Here is a 21,348-nt window from a genome sequence, read left to right as displayed (position 1 = left end):
CTGGCACAGAGGAAGAGGCTTCTCCTTGGCAGCCCCAAGGGCACACAGCCCCCATGCTGGTAATGCTGCTCTGGGATCCTAGGGGTTGGTGTTTGGAGGTCTGTGACCCTGAAACGCTGCTGGGGAGTCCCTGGATTGCCTTGGGCTGCTTCCCCTGGGGCTGGCACAAAGGTTTGTGCCATGTCAGAGAATCACAGGATGAATCCTCAGGGTTGGAAGGGAGCTCAAGGCTCAGCCAGCTCCAAGCCCCCTGCCATGGGCAGGGACACCTCACACCACAGCAGGCTGCTCACAGCCACCTCCAAGCCTGGCCTTAACCCCCCCAGGGATGAGGCTGATGCCTGGGGAAGCAGAGGGACAGAGAGCTTCAGCAGGACAGGACAAGGGGAGGTGGTTTGGAACAGAGAGAGGCAGATTCAGGCTGGGAGAGGAGGGAGAAATCTTCACCCTGAGGGTGGGGAGAGCCTGCCCCAGGCTGCCCCGAGGGGAGGGAGCTGCCCCATCCCTGGCTCCATCCCAGCTCAGGCTGTCTGGGGCTCTGAGCTGTCCCTGCTGAGTGCAGGGGGGGTGGACTGGGTGAGCTTGAAAGGTCTCTTCCCACCCAACCCATTTTGTGATCCTATTGCTCCCAGGAGCACCTCAGGGCACAGCTGCCCCCAGCACTGCCTGGCTGCTCCTGGAGCCACACCAGGCTCTCACCTTGGGGCACCAAATTGTCACCTCGGGGTGGGGGGGGAGGATTTGTGGCAGCTCTGAGCATCTCTGCCAGGCTCCACCCAGCCCTCACCTGCTCTCCCAGCCCAGCGACCCCCCCCCAGCACCTCTGCAGCAGAGATGGGCAGTGCCACCTCAGTGTCCCCCCCCAGCAGCCACCCTCATCCTCCCCACCCCCCCAAAGCAGCACGAAACGAGGAAGTGGGAGGGGAGAAGCAAAAGAAGAAGGGGACAGCAAATTGAGCAGCAGGTTGCAGCTGCAGCAGAGGCAGAAAGGCAAAGGGATGGCCCTGAGCCCTCGGTGACAGCAGCCCCAGGACACAGGGACACCATGGTGAGTGCGGGGGGGACCCTCGCCGGGCTCCCCCCACCCTGCCCCCCTCGGGCACCCTCTCCTCCTGGCACCTCAGAGCTGGCACTCTCCCCTCCTGCTCCCTTCGTGGTCCTCTGCTGCTCTCTGGGAGGTGCCAGCAGCTCACCCCAGGTCCCCCCTGGGGAGGGCACGGCGGTGGGCAGCAGCTGGGGCTGGGGGCAGGGGGCAGGGGGCAGGGTCGGTGCCCCCCCGGGAGCAGGTGGGGCACATGGGGTGGGGTGAGGCCAGGCTGGCACCCAGAGGGCTTGATGCTGCTGGGAGTGCCCACAGGAGAAACTTGGTGTTCCTCTTGGCCCAGCTTCCCACCAGCACTTCTGGTTTCAGGGCAGGTGGTGCTGGCAGGATGTGGGCAGAGGGCTGCAGGGGGGCAGCAGGAGCCCCCTGCCCAGGCCAGCTCATGCCTGGAAGGACCCTCTGGGTATCAGTGCCAAGGGCTGGACCTTGCAGCCTGGCAGGCACAGGGCACCTGGGAGGGCAGCAGCCGGAGCTGGAGGCTGATGTGGAGGCAGAAGAGGACTCAGAAGCAGCTGAGGCATGGAGTGAGGCTCTGCAGGGGTGGCCACAGCTCTGCCCTCCAGCTCTGGGGCCGATGCTGCCCCCAGCCCCTTCCCCTTCCTGCGGGGGTGGGAGGTGGCCAGGCTGGGACAGAGCCTCCTCCACCCCGTGGCTGTTTGCCACCCCTGAGGAGCTGCCCAGGGGCTGTCCCTGCAGGATGCCAACCCCCCCACCCCTGGAGCTGTTCTGTGGCTCTGTGAAGGGCTCCAGAGCCACAACCTCAGCTGGGAGCCAGCTCTGGGGGCAGCCCCCAGCCCCAGAATGCTGCAGGAACCTTCCCATCCCCAAGCCCTGTGCCTGGGGGGTGGTGGCCAGGATGCAATCCCCTCCCTCCCCCCATGCCTGCTCTTCTCAGGGCTTCCTGTGGTTTGAAGGTGTTGGCTGCCTCGGGCTTGGTCTGTCTCCAGATCAAAAGCTGCCACCTTGGGCTCCCTCTGCTTCCTGCCCAGGGCTTGCAGCCTGCTGGTGAGGGCTCAGGGCTGCAAACCAGATGATGTTTTGTCATCTCTGCCACGGGGCTGCTCCCCTCCCTGCCCCAGCACTCACATGTGGTGGCAGTGATGGTGGCAGCGATGGTGACAGCGATGGTGACAGCCTCCATCCCACAGCCCTGGCCTGGGAGGGCTTAGGTTGGGCATAAGGAAGACTCTTTTGCTTTTTCTTTCACTCTGAGGAGGGTGAGAGCCTGGCCCAGGCTGCCCAGAGGGGTGGGAGATGGCCCTGAGCCCAAGGGCAGGTTGGATGAGGCTCTGAGCAGCCTCACCTAGCAGCAGATGTCCCTGCCCATGGCTGGGTGACCTCTGCAGGTCCCTGCCAACCCAACCTGTTCTGTGGTTTCTGAGGGTCTTGCTGGGGCTCTCCAGGCATGCACCCAGGAGAGCAACAGCACAGCAAAGGCCCTTGGGCAAAGCAGCTGCAAACTGCCCCTGGATGCCCAGGCCAAGGGCAGCTGAACCCTGCTGGGCTCAGCTTGAGCATCAAACTGAGGTGTTTGGCCCAGGCCACCTTCCCTGGGGGTCTCCCCATGGTGCTGCTGCTCTCTGGCTCATCCCTGACCCTGGCCTGGGGCAGAGGAAGGGACAGAGGAGCCACTGCCCCCAACCTCGGGCAGCAAACTCAGGTTGTGGGACCCCTGCCCCCTGCCCCTGTCCTGTGCTTGCTGGGCACTGCTTCTGGGGGAGAATCCTTCCTCCTCATCCTCCTCCCAGCTTAGTGAGCCCCAGCCCCAGGCCCCCCCTCCTGTGCCACCTCCTGGGGCATGCTGAGGGAAGCCAGGCAGCCTTTGTGCTCCCAGGAACCTGGGGGGGACACATCCGGAGAGGACCTTCCCCTACAGCCAAGCACTGAGTGCCCTGCAGCTGGCTGGCACCAGGTGCCCCAGCCCGGGGCAGGAGAGCCCCAAACCTGTGCCCAGAGGAAGAGGAGGTGTGGGGAAGGCCACTGCTGAGAGCTCTGAGGGCACTCACTTGGCTGAAAGAGAAACTCTGGCTGCCAGCTCAGGTGTGGCAGAGCTGACAGCACGGGAAATGCTCTTCTTTGCCTTAATTTGGTGTCCTGAGTGGGCAGCCCAGCCCAGCCCAGCCCAGCCCTGCCCAGCCCAGCCCAGCCCAGCCCTGCCCAGCCCAGCCCAGCCCTGCCCAGCCCAGCCCAGCCCAGCCCAGCCCAGCCCAGCCCAGCCCAGCCCAGCCCAGCCCAGCCCAGCTGCCTGTGCCAGGGGGCTCAGGGGCATGGGGGCAGGGCACAGTGGTGGCTTCTCTGTGGGCTCCTCATGACCTGCTCCTTTCCACCCTCCCCAGGGGTTTGGCCAGGTTGGATTGAAGCTGAGCAGCTCCCTGAGGTCCCCAGCAGCTCCCTGGGGTCCCTAGCAGTTCCCTGAGGTCCCCAGCAGTTCCCTGAGGTCCCCAGCAGCTCTGGGGGTCCCTAGCAGCTCCCTGAGGTCCCTAGCAGCTCCCTGAGGTCCCCAGCAGCTCCCTGGGGTCCCCAGCAGCTTCCTGGGGTCCCCAGCAGCTCTGGGGGTCCCCAGCAGCTCCCTGAGGTCCCCAGCAGCTCCCTGGGGTCCCCAGCAGCTCTGGGGTTCCCCAGCAGCTCCCTGGGTGACCGGATGGTGACCTGAGCCCGGCTGTGCTTTTCCTGCTGGCTTTCCTAGGGGCTTACCAGGGAGGAGGGGAAGGCAAGGGAAAAGCTCACCAGCAAGCAGCAGGAGGAGGAGCACAACCCCCTCACACGGTTCCAGGCTGTGTGAGCAGCCCCCCTGCAGCCTCTGAGCATCCCAAGGGCAGAGGATGGGAAGCCAGCAGCTCCTGCACCAGGGCTTGGGCTGCGCTCGGAGCCAAGAGCCCTCCCAGCTCCCCGGGGGCTTGGGTGGCACTGGGGTCTGGGAGGGGCATGGATGGTGGTCTGGGTTGCAAAGCCCAGCAGGGAAGGAGGCAGGCAGGAGGTGCAGCAGCATCCTGCCCCACGATGGTCCTTCTGCCCCCATGGTGCTGGGGGGGCTGGGCTGAGCCGAGCCCCCGCGGGGCAGGCAGGAGGCTGCCAACAGCTCTGGGGCTGGAGGGCTGAGAGCCAGCAGGAAAATGAAGCAAAAGGGGAAGAGAAGAAAAGGGAAACGGAAAGAGTAAGAGGCTGGGGGTGAGGAGGGGGTGGAGGAGAAGTGAAATCAGTACTGGGAGCAGTGGGGGGAAAGAGGAACAGGGGGGGCCAGGGGCGGCTCCGGCTGGGGTGTCCCCCCCTGGGCACCACGGCTGCCTGCAGCAGGTTTCTTCTGTGGCATCCTGCACAAGGAGCCTTTGAGTTGTTTCCTTCCTCCACCCCCCCTCAGCCCCCCCCAGCCCGGGGCTGTGTGTGCCCCACAAGGGTTAGATCCCAGCCCCCCGAGGATGGAGCCAGGAGAGCTGGGAAGCAGGTCCTGGCATCCTGGTTTGGGGCTGGCTCGCTGTGGCCCTGGGCAGCCTGCAGGAGCTGGGGCTGGAGCTGTCCCTGCTGCCTGCAGGGGGGTGGACAAGAGGGCCCTGGAGGGTCCCTTCCAACCTGCTGCATCCTGGGAAGCTGCTGAGTCAAGGCTTGGACTTGGCCCTCTCAAAGCTCTCCTCCAAGCCAGAGGACTCTGTGACTGTGATCCTCTCTCCTTGGGCAGGGAGGAAGGAGGCCCTGGGGGAAATGGGACACAGGGGTGCAGAGGATGCCCAGTGCCAGGGGTGCTCCCACCTGCTGCATGCTTTGCCCTTCCCCTGGGTTAGTTTTGCTGCCCCTTTGCCTCAGGAGCAGTTTGAGCACCAATTGCTTCAGTAGTCCTTGGACAGCTCCCTAAGGAGCAGGAGGGAGGCTGCAGAGATGCCCCCAGGCTGTCAGAGCTGCTCCTCCCCGGGGTGACAGACACATGGTGAGGCAGGGGCTGGCCAGAGGGATGAGGCAAGGCCTGGCTCTGGGGTTCTGAGCTTCCTTTGCCCCAGGGGTGCCTGTTGGGGAGGCACAGCTTGGGCAGGGACCAGGCAGAGCTGCCAGCAGCTCAGGGGGAGCTTGCCTGGCATCGCTGGCAGCCCTGCTGCAGTGCCTGTGGTCCTCCCCTCCCCACAGGGCAGCAAGGAACGCTTCCACTGGCAGAGCCACAACGTCAAGCAGAGTGGGGTGGATGACATGGTCCTGCTCTCCAAGATCTCTGAGGAGGCCATCGTGGAGAACCTCAGGAAGCGCTTCATGGACGACTACATCTTTGTATCCTCCCTGCAGCAGTGCCCCAGGCTGCAGCAGTGCCCCAGGCTGCAGCAGTGCCTCAGGCAGCAGCAGTGCCTCAGGCAGCAGCAGTGCCCCAGGCTGCAGCAGTGCCCCAGGCTGCAGCAGTGCCTCAGGCAGCAGCAGTGCCTCAGGCAGCAGCAGTGCCCCAGGCTGCAGCAATGCCCCAGGCTGCAGCAGTGCCTCAGGCTGCAGCAGTGCCCCAGCCTGCAGCAGTGCCCCAGGCTGCAGCAGTGCCTCAGGCAGCAGCAGTGCCTCAGGCTGCAGCAGTGCCTCAGGCAGCAGCAGTGCCCCAGGCTGCAGCAGCAGGGCTCTGCCTCCAGGCTTTGCCAGGCTCTGGGCCAAGCTGGGGCTGCCCCAGTGCTTGCAGGGTGTCCCATCCCCATGCTCTGCTGGGACAGGATCAGCTGGGGAATTGCTGCTATCCCCAAGCTGAGGCTCTGCAGCCATCACCTGGGACCCATTTTGGTCCTTCCTTCGTGGCCACAGAGCCCTAAGCAGAGAGGACTAAGCAAAGAGCACTGAGCAGAGCTCTCCATCTGCTGTCCCCCTCTGCTTCTGCACACTGGAGACCCTCCAGGCTGTGCTGAGGGAGCTGGACCCCAGTGGCAGCAGTGACCATCACCCCCTGTTGCTGTCACCCAGCTGCCCCCTCCCCGTGCCCACAGCTGCTCTGCACCCACAGCAGACCCTGGGTGAAGCAGGAGCATCTCAGCAGGAGATGTGGAGGAGGTGCCACCAGTGTCAGGACCCATGGGACACCACCAGGAGAAAGCAGGGTGCAAGGCTCCCACCCTGCTCAGTGCTGTCCCCCCTGCATCATCCCCCAGCCCAGAGACCTTTGCAGCTGCAGGGTTGTCCCTGCTGAGCACCATGCATGAGGCTTGGTGGCTCCCAGGCTCTGTGGGGCAGGTGGGGAAGGTTCTGCTGGCCACAGGTTGAGGTTCAGCAATCACAGGACTGCTTGGCTTGGAAAAGGCCTCTGGGCTCCTCCAGTCCAACCAGCAGCCTCACACCACCTTGGCCATCAGCACATGGCCCCAGGGGCCATGGCCACACAGTTCCAGCAGATGTTGTTGTGACCCAAGTGCAGGAGCTGGCACTTGGCCTTGCTGAACCTCATCCCATGGAATCACAGAGCTGTCAGGGCTGCAAGGGACCTCAGGGCTCAGTCAGCTCCAACCCCCTGTCATGGGCAGGGACACCTCACACCACAGCAGGTTGCTCACAGCCACCTCCAGCCTGGCTGCAAACACCTCCAGGCAGGAGGCTTCCACCACCCCCCTGGGCAACCTGTGCCAGGCTCTCACCACGCTCATGGCCAACAACTTCTTCCTAACATCCAATCTCAATCTCCCCACTTTTGGTTTTGCTCCATCCCCCCCAGTAATATCTCTTCCTGACAGCCTCAAAAGTCCCTCCCCAGCTTTCTTGTAGCCCCCTGCAGATCCTGGAAGGCCACAATGAGGTCTCCTGAGAGCCTTCTCCTCTCCAGCCTGCACAACCCCAGCTCCCTCAGTCTGTCCCCACAGCAGAGCAGCTGCAGCCCCCCATCCAGCTCAGCCTCACCCCTGCCCTGCCCCCTGCCCTGCAGAGCTGGCCAGGCTGGGGCTGTGGTGGCCAGGCTGGGGCTGTGGTGGCCACGGGGCTGAGCTGCCTGCTGAGGGCTGTGGTTTGGCTGGAGATGGTCTCTGTCCTTACAAGGCCATGCTCTGTCCTGGGCTGGTGGTGACACAGGCACACAGCCACCCTCAGAGCTATTTCAGTGCCTGCAGAGCTTTGCCTTTGGGGTTAGACAGCTCTTTTTTTCTTCTCTTCTTTTATTTTTGGAGCTCAGAAAAACCCCAACCCTCCAAAACAACAACCAAAAACCTCTGCCCCAGGCAGCCTCTCTCTTCCTTTTTGTGGTGCTGCTGAGCAGCAGACCCCAGCGAGCTGTGACTCAACACCCCCAAGCTTCTGCATTTCCCAGCAGAGCCCCTTGCTGCCTGCACCTCAGCTGCTCTTCCCCCACCCCCAGCCTCAGGTGGGGCAAAACAGGGCTCAGGGGGAGCCCCTCCACCACCACCCCCAGCACTCTTCTGTCCTCAGCCTCCCTCACCTCAGTACAGCATGGAAGGGGTTGGGGGGGAGCTCAATAGGTCATCCAGTCCAAGCCCCCTGCCCTCAGCAGGGTCACCCAGGGCAGGAACACATCCAGGTGGGCTTTGGATGTCTCCAAACAGGCAGAAGGAGACTCCACAACCTCTCTGGGCAGCCTGCTCCAGGGCTCTGCCACCTTCACAGGTTTCTCCTCCTGTTCCCCTGGCACCTCCTCTGCTCCAGCTTGCCCCCAGTGCCCCTTGGCACTGCCCTTGGGCATCCCTGAGCAGAGCCTGGCTCCCTCCTCCCCACACTGCCCTGCACATCTTTATCCACATGGATGAGGACATCCCTCAGGCTGCTCTGCTCCAGGATAAAGAGTGGTCAGGGGCTGGCACAGGCTGCCCAGGGAGGTGGTGGAGTCCCCAGCCCTGGAGGTGCTCAAGGAACCTCTGGCCATGGTCTGGTGGCTGTGGAGGGCTTGGGCTGCTGGTTGGACTCAATGGTCTCAGAAGGCTTCTCCAGCCACAGCAATTCTGTGATGCTGTGCATTCCAGGACGCTGGAAATGCAGCCAGGGAGCTGGGGGAAGGCTCCTGCTGCACCCTGCTCTGATGGCACCAGGAGGGACACCCCTTGGCCCAGCACCGAGCCGTGGCAGCAGCTCTGCCTGGGAACCCTGCTGCTGTTCCTGCAGGAAGGACCTCCCCAACCACCTTCCTGCCCCTGGGTCAGGAAGGGAGGACAAGAGCAAGGACAGATGGACCTTAACCTGCCTCTCAGACCTACATTGGGCCAGTGCTGATCTCTGTCAACCCCTTCAAGCAGATGCCCTACTTCACCGACCGCGAGGTTGAGCTCTACCAGGGAGCGGTGAGCCTGCCCCTGCCCCCTGCCCTCTGCCCTCTGCCCCCTGCCCTCTGTCCCTTCCCCCTGCCCCCTGCCCCCTGCCCTCTGCCCCTGCCCCCTGCCCCCTGCCCCCTGCCCTCTGCCCCTTCCCCCTGCCCCCTGCCCTCTGCCCTCTGCCCTCTGCCCCTGCCCCCTGCCCCCTGCCCTCTGCCCCTGCCCCCTGCCCCCTGCCCCTGCCCCCTGCCCCCTGCCCCCTGCCCTCTGCCCCTGCCCCCTTCCCTCTGCCCCTGCCCCCTGCCCTCTGCCCCTGCCCCCTGGGCAGCTGGGGGGACACAGCCAAGGCTCCACTGGGCTTCATTTGGGGTGATCTGGGAAAGCCACAGCAGCTGCATGGGGAGGATGAGGCTCAACAGGGCCAAGTGCTGAGTCCTGCACTTGGGTCACAAAAATGCCATGAGTGGAACTGGCCTGAAGTGATTCATAAGGGGAGGGGAGTTAGGTTGGACATGAGGAAGAATTTCTTCCCCAGAAGGGTTGCCAAGGCCTGGCCCAGGCTGCCCAGGGCAGTGGGGGAGTCTCCATCCCTGGAGGGGCTTCAGAGCTGTGTAGATGTGGTGCTGGGGGCCATGGTTCAGTGGTGCCCTGGCAGTGCTGGGCTCAGGGCTGGAGTCCATGATCCTAAAGGTCTCCTCCAACTAAAATGATTCCTTGGAACACCTGGGGGGTGTCCCCTAAGTGTCCCCTGAGTGCCCCCATCCTCCCCAGCCCTTTGGGTGCCACAGGGCTCACTGCTCCCAGATCGATCCATGGGGAGTCACCAAACGAGCCCCAGGAGCAGATCCACCTCCCTGGGAAACTCAGCTCAGACATCCACCCCAAAGCAGCCCCAGAATGGCCCAACCCAGCCCCAGGGAGTAGCTCAGGCTCCCCCCACCAGCTTCCCAAGGAGGAGGGAAGAGTCAACCCCCCCTGGCACACTGCTGCCGACCTCCTGTCTGTGGCAGGAGCTCCGTTCCCCCTCCCTGCTGGGTGCTGCTGCCCTGTGCCACGCACAGGCAGGGCGAAGGGGGCCTGGGGAGGGGGCTGAGGGCAGGGAGCTGCTGGTGGCCCTGGGCTCAGCTGTCCTTGCCCCTGATTTTAGGCTCAGTATGAGAACCCTCCCCACATCTACGCCCTGACGGACGCCATGTACCGCAACATGCTGATCGACGGCGAGAACCAGTGTGCCATCATCAGGTAGGGGCACAGGGCATGCCTGGGGCCCCCTCCCACCACCTCGGGGCTGGCTGCTCCCAGTCACCCCTTGTCCCCACACCTGGGCTCATCCAGCTCATCCAGCAGGAGGTGAAGCCCAGGGGTAGGTCCTGAGGGACTCAATGCATGAGCGTGCCTGGAGGGACCCAAGGCATGGGGGGGCCTGGGGAGACCCAAGGTATGGGGGTGCCTGGGGGGACCCAAGGCATGGGGGGGCCTGGGGGGGACCAAAGGCATGGGGGTGCCTGGGGGGACCCAAGGCATGGGGGTGCCTGGGGAGACCCAGGGCATGGGGTTGTCTGGAGGGACCCAAGGCATGGGGGTGCCTGCAGGGACCCAAGGCATGGGGGGGCCTGAGGGAACCCCCCAGTCTTGTCTGTGAGCACCATGAGGAGCTGCAGGAGGCCTGGGCTGGGCTGGGACCCCAGCCTTGTGCAATGCATCTTTCCGGCTGGGTGTTGCAAGGGGCTGTGGGGCAAGGCCAGAGACTTCCCCTTGGAGCTCCCAAAGTCCTCTTCCTCCCCTCCAAAATCCAGCCACAGGAAACCCAGCATCTTCCCCTGGAGCAGCTCCTCCCCCAGCCCTGCTCTGGCCCCTCTCCTGTCGGGAGTGGTGTGGTCAGCAGGGATGGGGATGGGACTGTGCCCAGCTGCTCAGCACTGGGGGGGTCTGCCGGGGCCGTTCCACACCTCCTCTGCTCTTGGCCTTTGCACAGCGGAGAAAGCGGAGCCGGGAAGACAGTGGCAGCCAAGTACATCATGGGCTACATCTCCAAGGTGTCTGGGGGTGGAGAGAAGGTGCAGGTATGTCCCTGTGTGCCCCCCCCAGCCGCTCCCCATCTGATGGTGGCACCAGGAGCAGCCCCAGGGCCAGACCCCGCAGAGCAGCCCCAGGGGAAGACCACAGAGAGCCCTGGGGCTGACCCCAGCTCTGAGCAGAGCTGCTGCGGGTGGGTAACCCCCACCCCCGCCTCGACCTCCTCCCTCCTCTGCCCCCAGCATGTGAAGGAGATCATCCTGCAGTCCAACCCTCTGCTGGAAGCCTTTGGGAACGCCAAAACCGTGCGGAACAACAACTCCAGCCGCTTCGTGAGTCACCGGGCAGGGGCAGAGCCGCCGCCGGCACCCACCCCAGCCGTGGTCCTAGGGGGCTGGGAGAGAAGGGGAAGGTGCTGAGGGGGCCTGGAGCAGCCCTGGGAGGAGCAAAGGCTGAGAGCCCTGGGGCTGAGAGCCTGGAGCAGAGCAGCCCCAGAGGGGAGCTGAGCAATGCTCAGCAAAGCTGAAGGAGCTGTGGGGGGCAGGAGGCTGGGGCCAGACGATGCCAAGGGACAGGACAAGGGGCAGGGGGCACAAACCGGAACCCGGGAGGAGAAACTCCTTTGGTGTGAGGCTGTTGGGGGCTTGGAGCAGACTACCCAGAGGAGTTGTGGAGTGTCCTCTGCAGAGCTGCCAACCCCCCCTGGACATTGTGCTGCTGGGCAAGCTGCTGTGGCTGCCCTGCTGGAGCAGGGGCTGGGAGTGGGTGAGCTCCAGAGGTCTTTTCCAGCCCTCCCCATGCCGGGATTTGGGGACTCTACAACCCCACGAGAGAAGCCAGGGCTGGAGGGAGGGAAGGGTCCCTGCAGCTGGGGCCGTGGCTCTCAGTGGGAGCTGTGCTGCCGCAGGGGAAGTACTTTGAGATCCAGTTCAGCCGGGGGGGAGAGCCTGACGGAGGGAAGATCTCCAACTTCCTGCTGGAGAAGTCCCGGGTGGTGAGCCAGAACCAGGGCGAGAGGAACTTCCACATCCACTACCAGGTACAGCTCGGGGCGGGGGGCACAGAGCCAGCTGGGCAGGGCAGGGCAGGGGCCCACAGCTCCTGTTTCCCAAGCAGCTCATCGAAGGAGCATCCCAAGAGCAGAGGCAGAACCTGGGCATCATGAGCCCAGACTACTATTACTACCTGAACCAGTCAGACACCTACCAGGTGGAAGGCACCGATGACCGCAGCGACTTCCACGAGACCATGGTGGGCACCCGGGCTGGGGGACCCCCAGAGCCAGCTGCAAGCTGGGCAGGGGCTGATGGGGTCCCCACCCTCCCCCCTGCCCCCAGAATGCCATGCAGGTCATTGGCATCCGTGGGGAGGAGCAGCAGGTGGTGCTGCAGATCGTGGCAGGGATCCTGCACCTGGGCAACATCAGCTTTCGGGAGGAGGGCAACTACGCGCGGGTGGAGAACCCTGACTGTGAGTAGTGACCTTGCTCTGCCCCAGGGAGGCGAGGGGGGGACCCTCACAGAGCCTGGGCAAAGTGCCCACAGCACAACCCCCCCCGGCAGAGAGGAGAGGAGGAGAGCAGCAGCTTAGAAGCATGGAATCGGTTTGCTCAGAAGAGACCTTTAAGAACATTGAGCCCAAGCCTCCCCCCAGCACCGCCAGGGCACCACAGAACCATGGCCCTCAGCACCACACCTCCACAGCTTTACATCCCTCCAGGGTCTGGGACTCCACCACTGCCCTGGGCAGCCTGGGCCAGGCTTTGACAACCCTTTGGGGGCAGAAGTTGTTCCTCATCTCCAACCTGAACCTCCCCTGGGGCAACTTGAGTTCATTTCCTCTTGCCCTGTCCCTCGTTCCTGGGGAGGAGAGACCAATCCCAACCTGGCTCCAGCCTCCTTCCAGGGAGCTGCAGAGAGCAAGGAGGTCTCCCTCAGCCTCCTTTTCTCAAGGCTGAACACCCCCAGCTCCCTCAGCATCTCCTCCCCAGCCCTGTCCTCCAGACCCTTCCCCAAGCTTTGTTGCCCTCCCTTGGACCTGCTCCAGCCCCTCAGTGACCTGCTTGGAGTGAGGAGCACAAAGGTTTGGCCCCCACCAGTGCCCAGTCAGGGTGTCCTGCTCCTGCTGGCCACCAGCATGGCAAAACCTAAGCAGTGAGCAAGCAGCACAATTAATTCATTAGCCCAGAGCTTAATTAGCAAGAGGATGGATGCCAGGAGTCCCTTGCTGTGATTTAGCAGAGGGAGGACCACATCCCCCCCCCGCTGCTGCCCTGGGGCTGGAGGGTCCGGCCGTGGCTGTGGGCAGTGAGCTGGGGGTGCAGGGGGGGAGCAGGCAGCCCTGAGCACCCCTCCTCACTCTGCCCAGCCCTGGCCTTCCCTGCCTACCTGCTGGGCATCGACCAGGAGCGCCTCAACCAGAAGGTGACCAGCAGGAAGATGGACAGCAGGTGGGGAGGGCGCTCCGAGTCCATCACTGTCACCCTCAACGTGGAGCAGGCAGCTTACACCAGGGATGCCCTGGCCAAGGGGCTCTATGCACGAGTCTTCGACTTCCTGGTGGAGGTTGGTGGTCCTGGGGGGGGCTCATGGCATGGAGGGGACCTTCACCACCCCCCCCTGCCCGCAGCTGGCCCCTGCTGCAGCTGGCTCAGCCCATCCCTCTCTGCAGTCCATCAACAGGGCCATGCAGAAGTCCTACGAGGAGTACAGCATCGGGGTGCTGGACATCTATGGCTTTGAAATATTCCAGGTGGGTGCTGCTTGGCTGGAGGAGGTCAGCAGGGGAATGTCCTTCCCTGCTCCTGCAGCAAGGAGGGGGGCTGGAGCAGGGGGCTGGAGCAGGGGGCTGGAGCTCTCCACGGCCCCAAGAAGGGTCCCTGGGGGAGAGGAATAGAATCACAGAATCCCAGCATGGTGCAGGTTGGAAGGGACCTCTGGAGCTCACCCATTCCCCCCACCCTGCTCCAGCAGGGCTCCCACAGCAGCCTGCCCAGCAGCACAGTGCCCAGGGAGGGTTGGAAGCTCTCCATAGGAGACTCCACAACCTCTCTGGGCAGCCTGCTGCAGGCCCCCAGCAGCCTCACACCAAAGAATTTTCTCCTCCTGTTCAGATGGAACCTCCTGGCTTCCAGTTTGTGGCCCTTGCCCCTTCTCCTGTCCCTGGGCACCACTGAGCAGAATCTGATCTGATCCTTTTGACCTTTACCATTTAGCTCCTGCTGAGCATTGCTCAGCTCCCCTCTGGGGCTGCTCTTCTCCAGGCTCTCAGCCCCAGGGCTCTCAGCCTGCCCTCCCCAGGAGCCAGCTCAGCCCCATCTCCTCTTTCACCTTCTGTCCTTTTGCAGAAAAATGGCTTTGAGCAGTTCTGCATCAACTTTGTGAACGAGAAGCTGCAGCAGATCTTCATAGAGCTCACCCTGAAGGCAGAGCAGGTACAGGGCAGGGGAGCTGCAGGGCTGCACCAGCACCCCGAGTCCTGCACCCTGCATCCCTGCTGCCAGGCAGTCCCAGCACCGGGGCAGGAGCAGGGGGGCTGCAGCCTGTCCCAGGGCTGGGGACCCAGCAGCTCTCCCTGCACTTCCCCAGGAGGAATATGTGCAGGAGGGGATCAAGTGGACCCAGATCCAGTACTTCAACAACAAGGTGGTGTGCGACCTGATAGAGAACAAGCTGGTGAGTGAGGTCCTCCCCTGCCTGCGGGCCTCTCTTGGCGAGCTGGGGCACGCAGGGAGGAGGACACTGCATGGGCTGGGTGCTGCCGAGGATGAGGGGCGGCCTTTGGACCCCCATGGCTTCGTTCTCCCTCCCCCAGAACCCCCCCGGGATCATGAGTGTCCTGGATGATGTCTGTGCCACCATGCACGCCACCGGCGAGGGCGCGGACCAGACCCTGCTGCAGAAGCTGCAGGCAGCTGTGGGCACTCACGAGCACTTCAACAGCTGGAGCTCAGGCTTCGTCATCCACCACTATGCAGGCAAGGTACAGCACCCTGCACCCCTCCCCCTGCACCCTGCACCCCTCCTCCTGCACCCTGCACCCTTCCTCCTGCATCCTGCACCCCTTCTCCTGCACCCCTTATCCTGCAACCTTCACCCCTCCTCCTGCACCCTGCACCCCTCCCCCTGCACCCCTCCTCCTGCACCCTGCACCCCTCCCCCTGCACCCTGCACCCCTCCTCCTGCACCCTGCACCCTTCCTCCTGCACCCTGCACCTCTCATCCTGCACCCCTCCTCCTGCACCCTGCACGCCTCCTCCTGCACCCTGCACCTCTCATCCTGCTCCCCTCCTCCTGCACCCTGCACCCCTCCCTCTGCACCCCTCATCCCACAACCTGCACCCCTCCTCCTGCACCCTGCACCCCTCCCTCTGTACCCCTCCTCCTGCACCCTGCACCCCTCCCTCTGCACCCCTCATCCTGCAACCTGCACCCCTCCTCCTGCATCCTGCACCCTTCCTCCTGCACCCTGCACCTCTCATCCTGCATCCTGCACCCCTCCCCCTGCATCCTGCACCCTTCCTCCTGCACCCTGAACCTCTCATCCCGCACCCCTCATCCTGCATCCTGCACCTCTCATCCTGCATCCCACACCCTGCACCCCTCATCCTGCACCCCACAGCCCTGGCCACAGCAGCATGGGGCTGAGGTCCCTCTCCTGTCCCCAGGTCTCCTACGACGTGAGTGGCTTCTGCGAGCGCAACCGGGACGTGCTCTTCACCGACCTGATTGAGCTCATGCAGAGCAGTGAATAGTGAGTCCTGCCACTGCTGGGGTCCCCAGGCCACCCCAAAAGGGCTGGGACAGAGGGTGGCATAAAGCTTTGTTGGTCCTGCCTCTGCTGGAGCCATAGCTGAGGGAGCTCAGCACCCTGCATCTCCCCGCGGGCACCGGCGGCGTCCCCTGGTTGAGCGCCCAGCAGGCAGGGGCTGCAGGGCTGGGGAGAGGGGTCCTGACCCACCAGCACCAATCCTGCTTGGCCTGGGGACAAGGTGGCTCCAGCTCAGCGTGGCAGCTCTCACCTGGGGACTGTCCCCTGCCTTTCAGTGGCTTCATCCAGATGCTTTTCCCAGAAAAGCTTGAGTCTGACAAGAAGGGAAGGCCAACCACTGCGGGCTCCAAGATCAAGGTAGGACCCCGAGGCCGCAGGACAGCAGAGCCAGGGAGTCACAGAAGGATTAAGGCTGCAGAAGACCTCTAAGGTCGTCAAGTCCAACCTGCTACCCAGAACCTCCACGGTCACTAGGCCACATCCTGGTGGTTATGGAGGTGTTGGGTGGAAGGTTGGACTTGGAGCTGTTGCCTGTGGGGTAGGGGCAGGGTGCTGGGCTCCCAGCAGCCGCTGTGATGCTCCACTGGTTGATGCTTGCACCAGAAACAGGCCAACGACCTGGTGAACACCCTCATGAAGTGCACCCCACACTACATCCGCTGCATCAAACCCAACGAGACCAAGAAGCCTCGGGACTGGGAGGAGAGCAGGTAACAGAGCCCCCAGGGAGCCCTCCAGAGCCTGGGCAGTGGCAGCCAGCCATGGAGATGTGGCCAGGAACTGCCTTTCCCCCAACCAACTGCAGCCCTGGGCTGCTCCTTCTGTGCTGCACCCAGACCCAGGGGACTGCCGAGGAGGACCTGGGGACAGGCACACAGAAGGGCTCCGCCTGAGCCCCTGAAGCTCTTGCTCGGTGCAAAGCAATGGCAGAGGGGCTCGAGCAGGCCCTCCCCAGGAGCTGCCAACCCATGGCAGCCTGTCCCCCCCCGGCCCCACAGGGTGAAGCACCAAGTGGAGTACCTGGGCCTGAAGGAGAACATCCGGGTGCGCCGTGCGGGCTTCGCCTACCGCCGCCTCTTCCGCAAGTTCCTGCAGCGGTGAGCAGGATGGGGGGAGGGGAGCATGGGGGAGGGGGGTCCTGCAGCCCAGCAGTGACGCCCAGGCCCCTCTCCCCCACAGCTACGCCATCCTCACCCCCGAGACGTGGCCGTCCTGGCGCGGGGACGAGCGGCAAGGGGTGCAGCACCTGCTGCGCTCTGTCAACATGGAGCCCGAGCAGTACCAGATGGGGCGCAGCAAGGTCTTCGTCAAGAACCCCGAGTCGGTGCGTGGCCAGGGCCCTGCTCCCCCAGCACAGCCTCCACAGACTGCCCCCGGCTCTGGGCAGAGCTGGGGAGCCTTTGGGGGTGCAGGAGAGGCGATGCAGCTGGGGCTTGGTGCTCAGCACCGTGTTCCCTCCCAGCTCTTCCCCCTTGGAGAGGTGTGAGAGCTGAGCACCGATCTGGGCAGAGCTGGGGAGGCTTTGGGGGTGCAGAAGAGGCGATGCAGCTGGGGCTTGGTGCTCAGCACCCTGTGTCCTTGCCAGCTTTTCCTGCTGGAGGAGATGAGGGAGAGGAAGTTCGACAGCTTCGCCAGGGTGATCCAGAAGGCCTGGCGCCGGCATGTGGCCGTCAGGAAGTATCAGCAGATGCGAGAGGAGGGTGAGGACAGCAGCATCTCTGCACCCCTCTGGTACCCCTCCGGCATCCCTCCAGCAGCCTCACACCAAAGAAGTTTCTCCTCCTGTTCAGATGGAACCTCTTAGGGTCCAGTTTGTGGCCATTGCCCCTTGATCCATATGATGCCAGCTGCCATGATCCATATGACAGCCCCCACAGCCCCCACAGCTCCCACATCTTCCACAGCTCCCACATCTTCCACAGCCCCCACAGCCCCCACAGCCCCCACAGCTCCCACATCTTCCACAGCCCTCACACCTCCCACAGCTCCCACATCTTCCACATCTTCCACAGCCCTCACATCTTCCACACCTCCCGCACCTCCTACATCTTCCCCAGCCCCCACACCTCCTCCAGCTCCCACAGCTGCTTTGGGAGGGCAGGCACTGGCCAGGCAGGCAAAGCCTGAAGGCTGAGGCTCAAGTCTCACCAGCATGGCTCTTGGGGTCCTTCACAGCATCCAACATCCTCTACAACTTCAAGGAGCGGAGGAGGAACAGCATCAACAGGAACTTCGTGGGCGACTACCTGGGCATGGAGGAGCGCCCGGAGCTGCGGCAGTTCCTGGCCAAGAGGGAGAGGATCGACTTTGCCGACTCCATCACCAAGTACGACCGAAGGTTCAAGGTACCTGCACCCACCTGGGGCTTGGGGCAGGCCCAGGGGGGCTTGCCCTTGGCTGGGCTCTGTCTGTGTGTGTGCAGGGCTGGTGTCCCCCCTGCAAACCCCTCCTCACCCCCTCCTGCTTCTGCCCCTCTCCCCAGCCCATCAAGAGGGACTTCATCCTCACCCCCAAGTGCTTCTACCTGATTGGGAGGGAGAAGGTGAAGAAAGGTCCTGAGAAGGGGCAGGTCAAGGAGGTGCTCAAGAAGAAAGTGGAGCTGCAGGCGGTGAGCGGCGTCTCGCTGAGGTGTGTCCCTTGGCACAGGCTCTGCACAGGGGGTCCATGGGGTCAGGCTTCACCCAGCAGCTCCACCAAGCTCTGCTGGCTTCAGTGTCCTCAACCCAGGCCCCAGCACCTCACCTGTGGAGGCAGCAGAACGTTGAGCTGTGGAGGGGAGGATCCCCCTTTGGAGGCCAGGGAGCTCCATTTGGCCTGGCAGCGTTGGGTGGATGGTTGGACTTGAGGACCTCAAAGGTCTCCTCCAACCACAGTGACTCTGTGGCTCCACAAACCACCCTCCACCTTTGCTCATAGAACCACACAAGTGTCAGGGCTGGAAGGGACCTCAAGGCTCAGCCAGTTCCAACCCCAGGGACCCCTCACGCTAGCTCAGGTTGCTCACAGCCACATCCAGCCTGGCCGCACAAACCTCCAGAGCCAACGAGGCTCCCAGCTTCCCCTCCTCCCCAGAACTGGCTGGCACCAGCCTTGCCCTCCACTGATGCCCCCTGCCACGGGGTGGGTCCCTCAGCACCAGGCAGGATGACTTCTTCATCCTCCACGAGAGCGACTGCGACAGCTTCCTGGAGTCCATCTTCAAGACGGAGCTGCTCAGCCTGCTCTGCAAACGCTACGAGGAGCTCACCCGCACCAAGCTCTGCCTCTCCTTCAAGGACACGTGAGGATGGGCGCCAGGGGAGGTGGCACAGCAGGGCAGGGCACCGCCCCCGAGGCCTCACAGCCTCTCCCTCTCTCCCAGACTACAGTTTCGGGTGAAGAAGGAGGGCTGGGGCGGCGGCGGCACCCGCAGCGTCACCTTCGTCAGGGGCCAGGGGGATGTGGCTGCCCTCAAGGCTGGAGGCAAAACCCTCACGGTCAGCATCGGGGATGGGCTCCCCAGGAATGCCAGTGAGTGCCAGGGGGCTTGGGGGGCTACCAAGGAGGGGTGGGACAGGACTGCTGGGGCCACAGCTGGAGGCCTGGGAACATCTGGGTGAGCCAACGTGTGGCCTGGCCCCGCGTTTCAGCCCGGGGGGACCTGCTCCTGCTCGGGTGGTTGGGCAGCTGGGCGCCAGCTTCGGGGACACCCCTCCCAGCCAGCTGGCTCTGAGGACCATCATGTCCCCCCAGAGCCCACGAGGAAGGCAGTGGCGCAGAGCAGAGGTGGCAGCAGGTGGCCAGCACCGTCCCGAAGCGCCCCTCCGGCACCCAGAGGTGAGAGGGGCAGTGCCAGGGTGGGGCGTGGGGGACCCCAGCCTGGCTCCAGCCCACGCTGCGCTCCCAGGGTGGGGGTGCAGGGTGAGCTTGGACCCCCCCCAGTAATGCAGCATGCTGGGGTGGGGTCTCCCAGGTGCCTGCAGGAACGGAGCACCCCAGTTCCCACGTGGGGACCCCCGGGCTCCGAGGGACACCTACACAGCAGCCCAGAAGCAGGCCCGGGGGCCACCGGCCGCGGTGCTTCCCCCCCGCAGCACCGGGCACCAGCCCAGGGCACGGCCACCCTCCGAGCACAACATGGACTTCCTCAGGGTGCCCGACCAGGGGGTGGCTGGGTAGGTCCTCTGCTGCCACCAGCAGCTCCCTCCCTGCCTCCTCTTCCCTTCCCATTGCTCCCAGCCCCAGGAGATGCTCTGTGCCCTCTGAGCAGTTTGGTTGCTCAGAAGTCCAACCAGGGCTGGGCTATCCAGACTTATGGGCATCTCCAGCTCCTCACTGGCATCTCCAATTCCTTACTGGCATTTCCTACTCTTCACTGGCATCTCCAGCTCTTCACTGGCATCTCCAGTTCCTTACTGGCATTTCCAATTCTTCACTGGCATCTCCAATTCCTTACTGGCATTGCCAGTTCCTCTCTGGCATCTGCAATTGCTCTCTGGCATCTCCAAATCCTCTCTGGCATCTCCAACTCCTCTCTGGCATCTCCAATTCCTCACTGGCATCTCCAAGTCCTCACTGGCATCTCCAAGGCCTTACTGGCATCTCCAAGGCCTTACTGGCATCTCCCAAGTCTCTTGCACACCTCAGTTCTCCCAGCCATAGAATCACAAAGGTTGGCAAAGACTTCTGAGATCACCAAGCCCAACCTTCCGCCCAACACCTCCACAACCACCTCAGCCCTGTCCCCAGGTGCCACAGCTACTCCTGGGAGGGTGACTCCACACTCCCCTGGGCATTGCCAGCACATCGAGGGCCCAAAGCACCCCGTTGGGAGGGGAGGGCAGGCTGGGAAGGAGGGCGCAGGACGCCCCCACGACCGCCCTCTGCCCTGCTCCCACAGCATGCAGCGCCGGCAGAGCCTGAGCCAGCGGCCACCCCCTGCGCGGCGCCCCCGGCCCCAGCCCAAGGCCACCCTGCCACGCTGCCAGGCTCTCTACCAGTACATTGGGCAGGACGTGGACGAGCTCAGCTTCAACGTGGGCGACGTCATCGACATCCTCCTGGAAGGTACCCCCGGGGGCCTGCCCTGCCCAGCTCCTCCCGGCCGTGGAGGGCAGCACCGCCCCCGCTCCAGCTCTCCTCTGCTCCCTCCCCAGACATCTCAGGCTGGTGGAAAGGTCGACTGCACGGCAAGGAGGGGCTCTTCCCCGGCAATTACGTGCAGAAGATCTGAGCCGGGCACCGTGGCCGAAGGCAAGGAGGAGGTCACCATCTTCCCACCTGCTGAAGTGATGCCAAAGGCACCGACGGTGACGCTGTGATGGTTCTGCACCGAGGCTGGCACTCAGCAAAGGCTTCCTTGTGAGCCCCCCGGCCCCGTGGGCTTGTGCTGGCTGCTGGGCTGGGCCAGTGCCAGCCAGGGGACTCCAGCGGTGACCTCCCTGCAGTGAGGACAGGCTCCTTGCTTGCTGCTGTTTCATACCCTGGCAGCGGAGCTGCTCTGCTGATCCTGGGCTAGGAGGAGAATGATTGTTAATAATTAGGGGGAATAATCAGGCTCAGAAACCGAGTCCAGAGTTTGTCTTTCACCCTGCTGCTGGCCCATGGCTGCTGCTGGCCCTGTGACAAGAGTCCTGCACCCACATGTCCCCCACCTGGGAGGACACACGGCAGGGGCAGCCCTGCCCACCCCACGCTGAACCTTCCAGAAGATGCTGGACATAGACTCCAGCTCCTCCAGCAACCCAGCTCGGGGGGCTCCACACCCCAGCACGACCCTGGACCACTGGGCACAGCGGAGTGGGGCAGAGCAGGGCCCTAGGGAGCAGCAGGACCAAGGAGCATCCTCCCTTCCCTGCTTCCTCGCTGCAAAAGCTGAGAGGACTCAGCCAGAGCCTCCTGAGCTGCAGCACAGTGCCAGAGGCGATGTGTGGGGTGGAAACCACCACCACTGGTGGCAGCATCACCAGCATTTGGGGGCCCTAACACCCCACGATTCAGGGGGTCCCCTCTCCACTGATCCCTCAGGATTCTGGGGATCCTCTCTGCCCCAGTACCCCAGGATTCAGGAGAATCTTTCTGCCCCAGTTCCCTGGGACTCAGGGGATCCTCTCTGCCCTGACACCCCAGGATTTGGGGGACCCTCTCTGCCCCAGTTCCCTGGGACTCAGGGGATCCTCTCTGCCCTGACACCTCAGGATTTGGGGGACCCTCTCTGCCCCAGTTCCCTGGGACTCAGGGGATCCTCTCTGCCCTGACACCCCAGGATTCAGGGGGCCCTCTGGAATT

The 21,348-nt window shown here is 63.9% G+C and overlaps 1 protein-coding gene across 3 annotated transcripts; it reads left to right on the top strand.

The window, feature by feature from the left end:
- The first annotated feature begins 914 nt into the window (after positions 1–914).
- MYO1F (myosin IF) lies at positions 915–20,617 on the top strand. Of its 3 annotated transcripts, none has more exons than XM_068164766.1 (28): positions 915–1,048; positions 5,221–5,353; positions 8,236–8,325; positions 9,443–9,537; positions 10,271–10,358; positions 10,554–10,643; positions 11,219–11,350; positions 11,425–11,562; positions 11,649–11,781; positions 12,679–12,875; positions 12,982–13,062; positions 13,658–13,744; positions 13,899–13,985; positions 14,125–14,292; positions 14,978–15,063; positions 15,357–15,438; positions 15,685–15,791; positions 16,080–16,178; positions 16,261–16,405; positions 16,667–16,781; positions 17,257–17,426; positions 17,564–17,709; positions 18,215–18,361; positions 18,443–18,591; positions 18,814–18,897; positions 19,034–19,235; positions 19,961–20,127; positions 20,217–20,617. In XM_068164766.1, exons 2-28 carry the CDS (start codon positions 5,276–5,278, stop codon positions 20,291–20,293), a joined length of 3,240 nt encoding a protein of 1,079 aa, XP_068020867.1. In that variant the 5' UTR covers positions 915–1,048; positions 5,221–5,275; the 3' UTR covers positions 20,294–20,617. The 3 variants fall into 3 exon arrangements, with proteins under 3 accessions (XP_068020867.1, XP_068020866.1, XP_068020868.1); XM_068164765.1 differs by having other exon boundaries at positions 5,216–5,353; positions 11,428–11,562; XM_068164767.1 differs by lacking the exons at positions 915–1,048; positions 5,221–5,353; positions 8,236–8,325 and adding an exon at positions 9,640–9,733 and having other exon boundaries at positions 9,471–9,537.
- Positions 20,618–21,348: the final 731 nt, after the last annotated feature.

The sequence above is a fragment of the Melanerpes formicivorus genome, unplaced genomic scaffold (assembly GCF_026170545.1).
Source record: "Melanerpes formicivorus ecotype bairdi unplaced genomic scaffold, bMelFor1.0.p_v2 SCAF_83, whole genome shotgun sequence".
Lineage (NCBI taxonomy): Eukaryota > Metazoa > Chordata > Aves > Piciformes > Picidae > Melanerpes > Melanerpes formicivorus.
The sequence above is the reverse complement of the archived record's forward strand: the minus strand, read 5'-3'. Positions and strand labels throughout refer to the sequence as shown.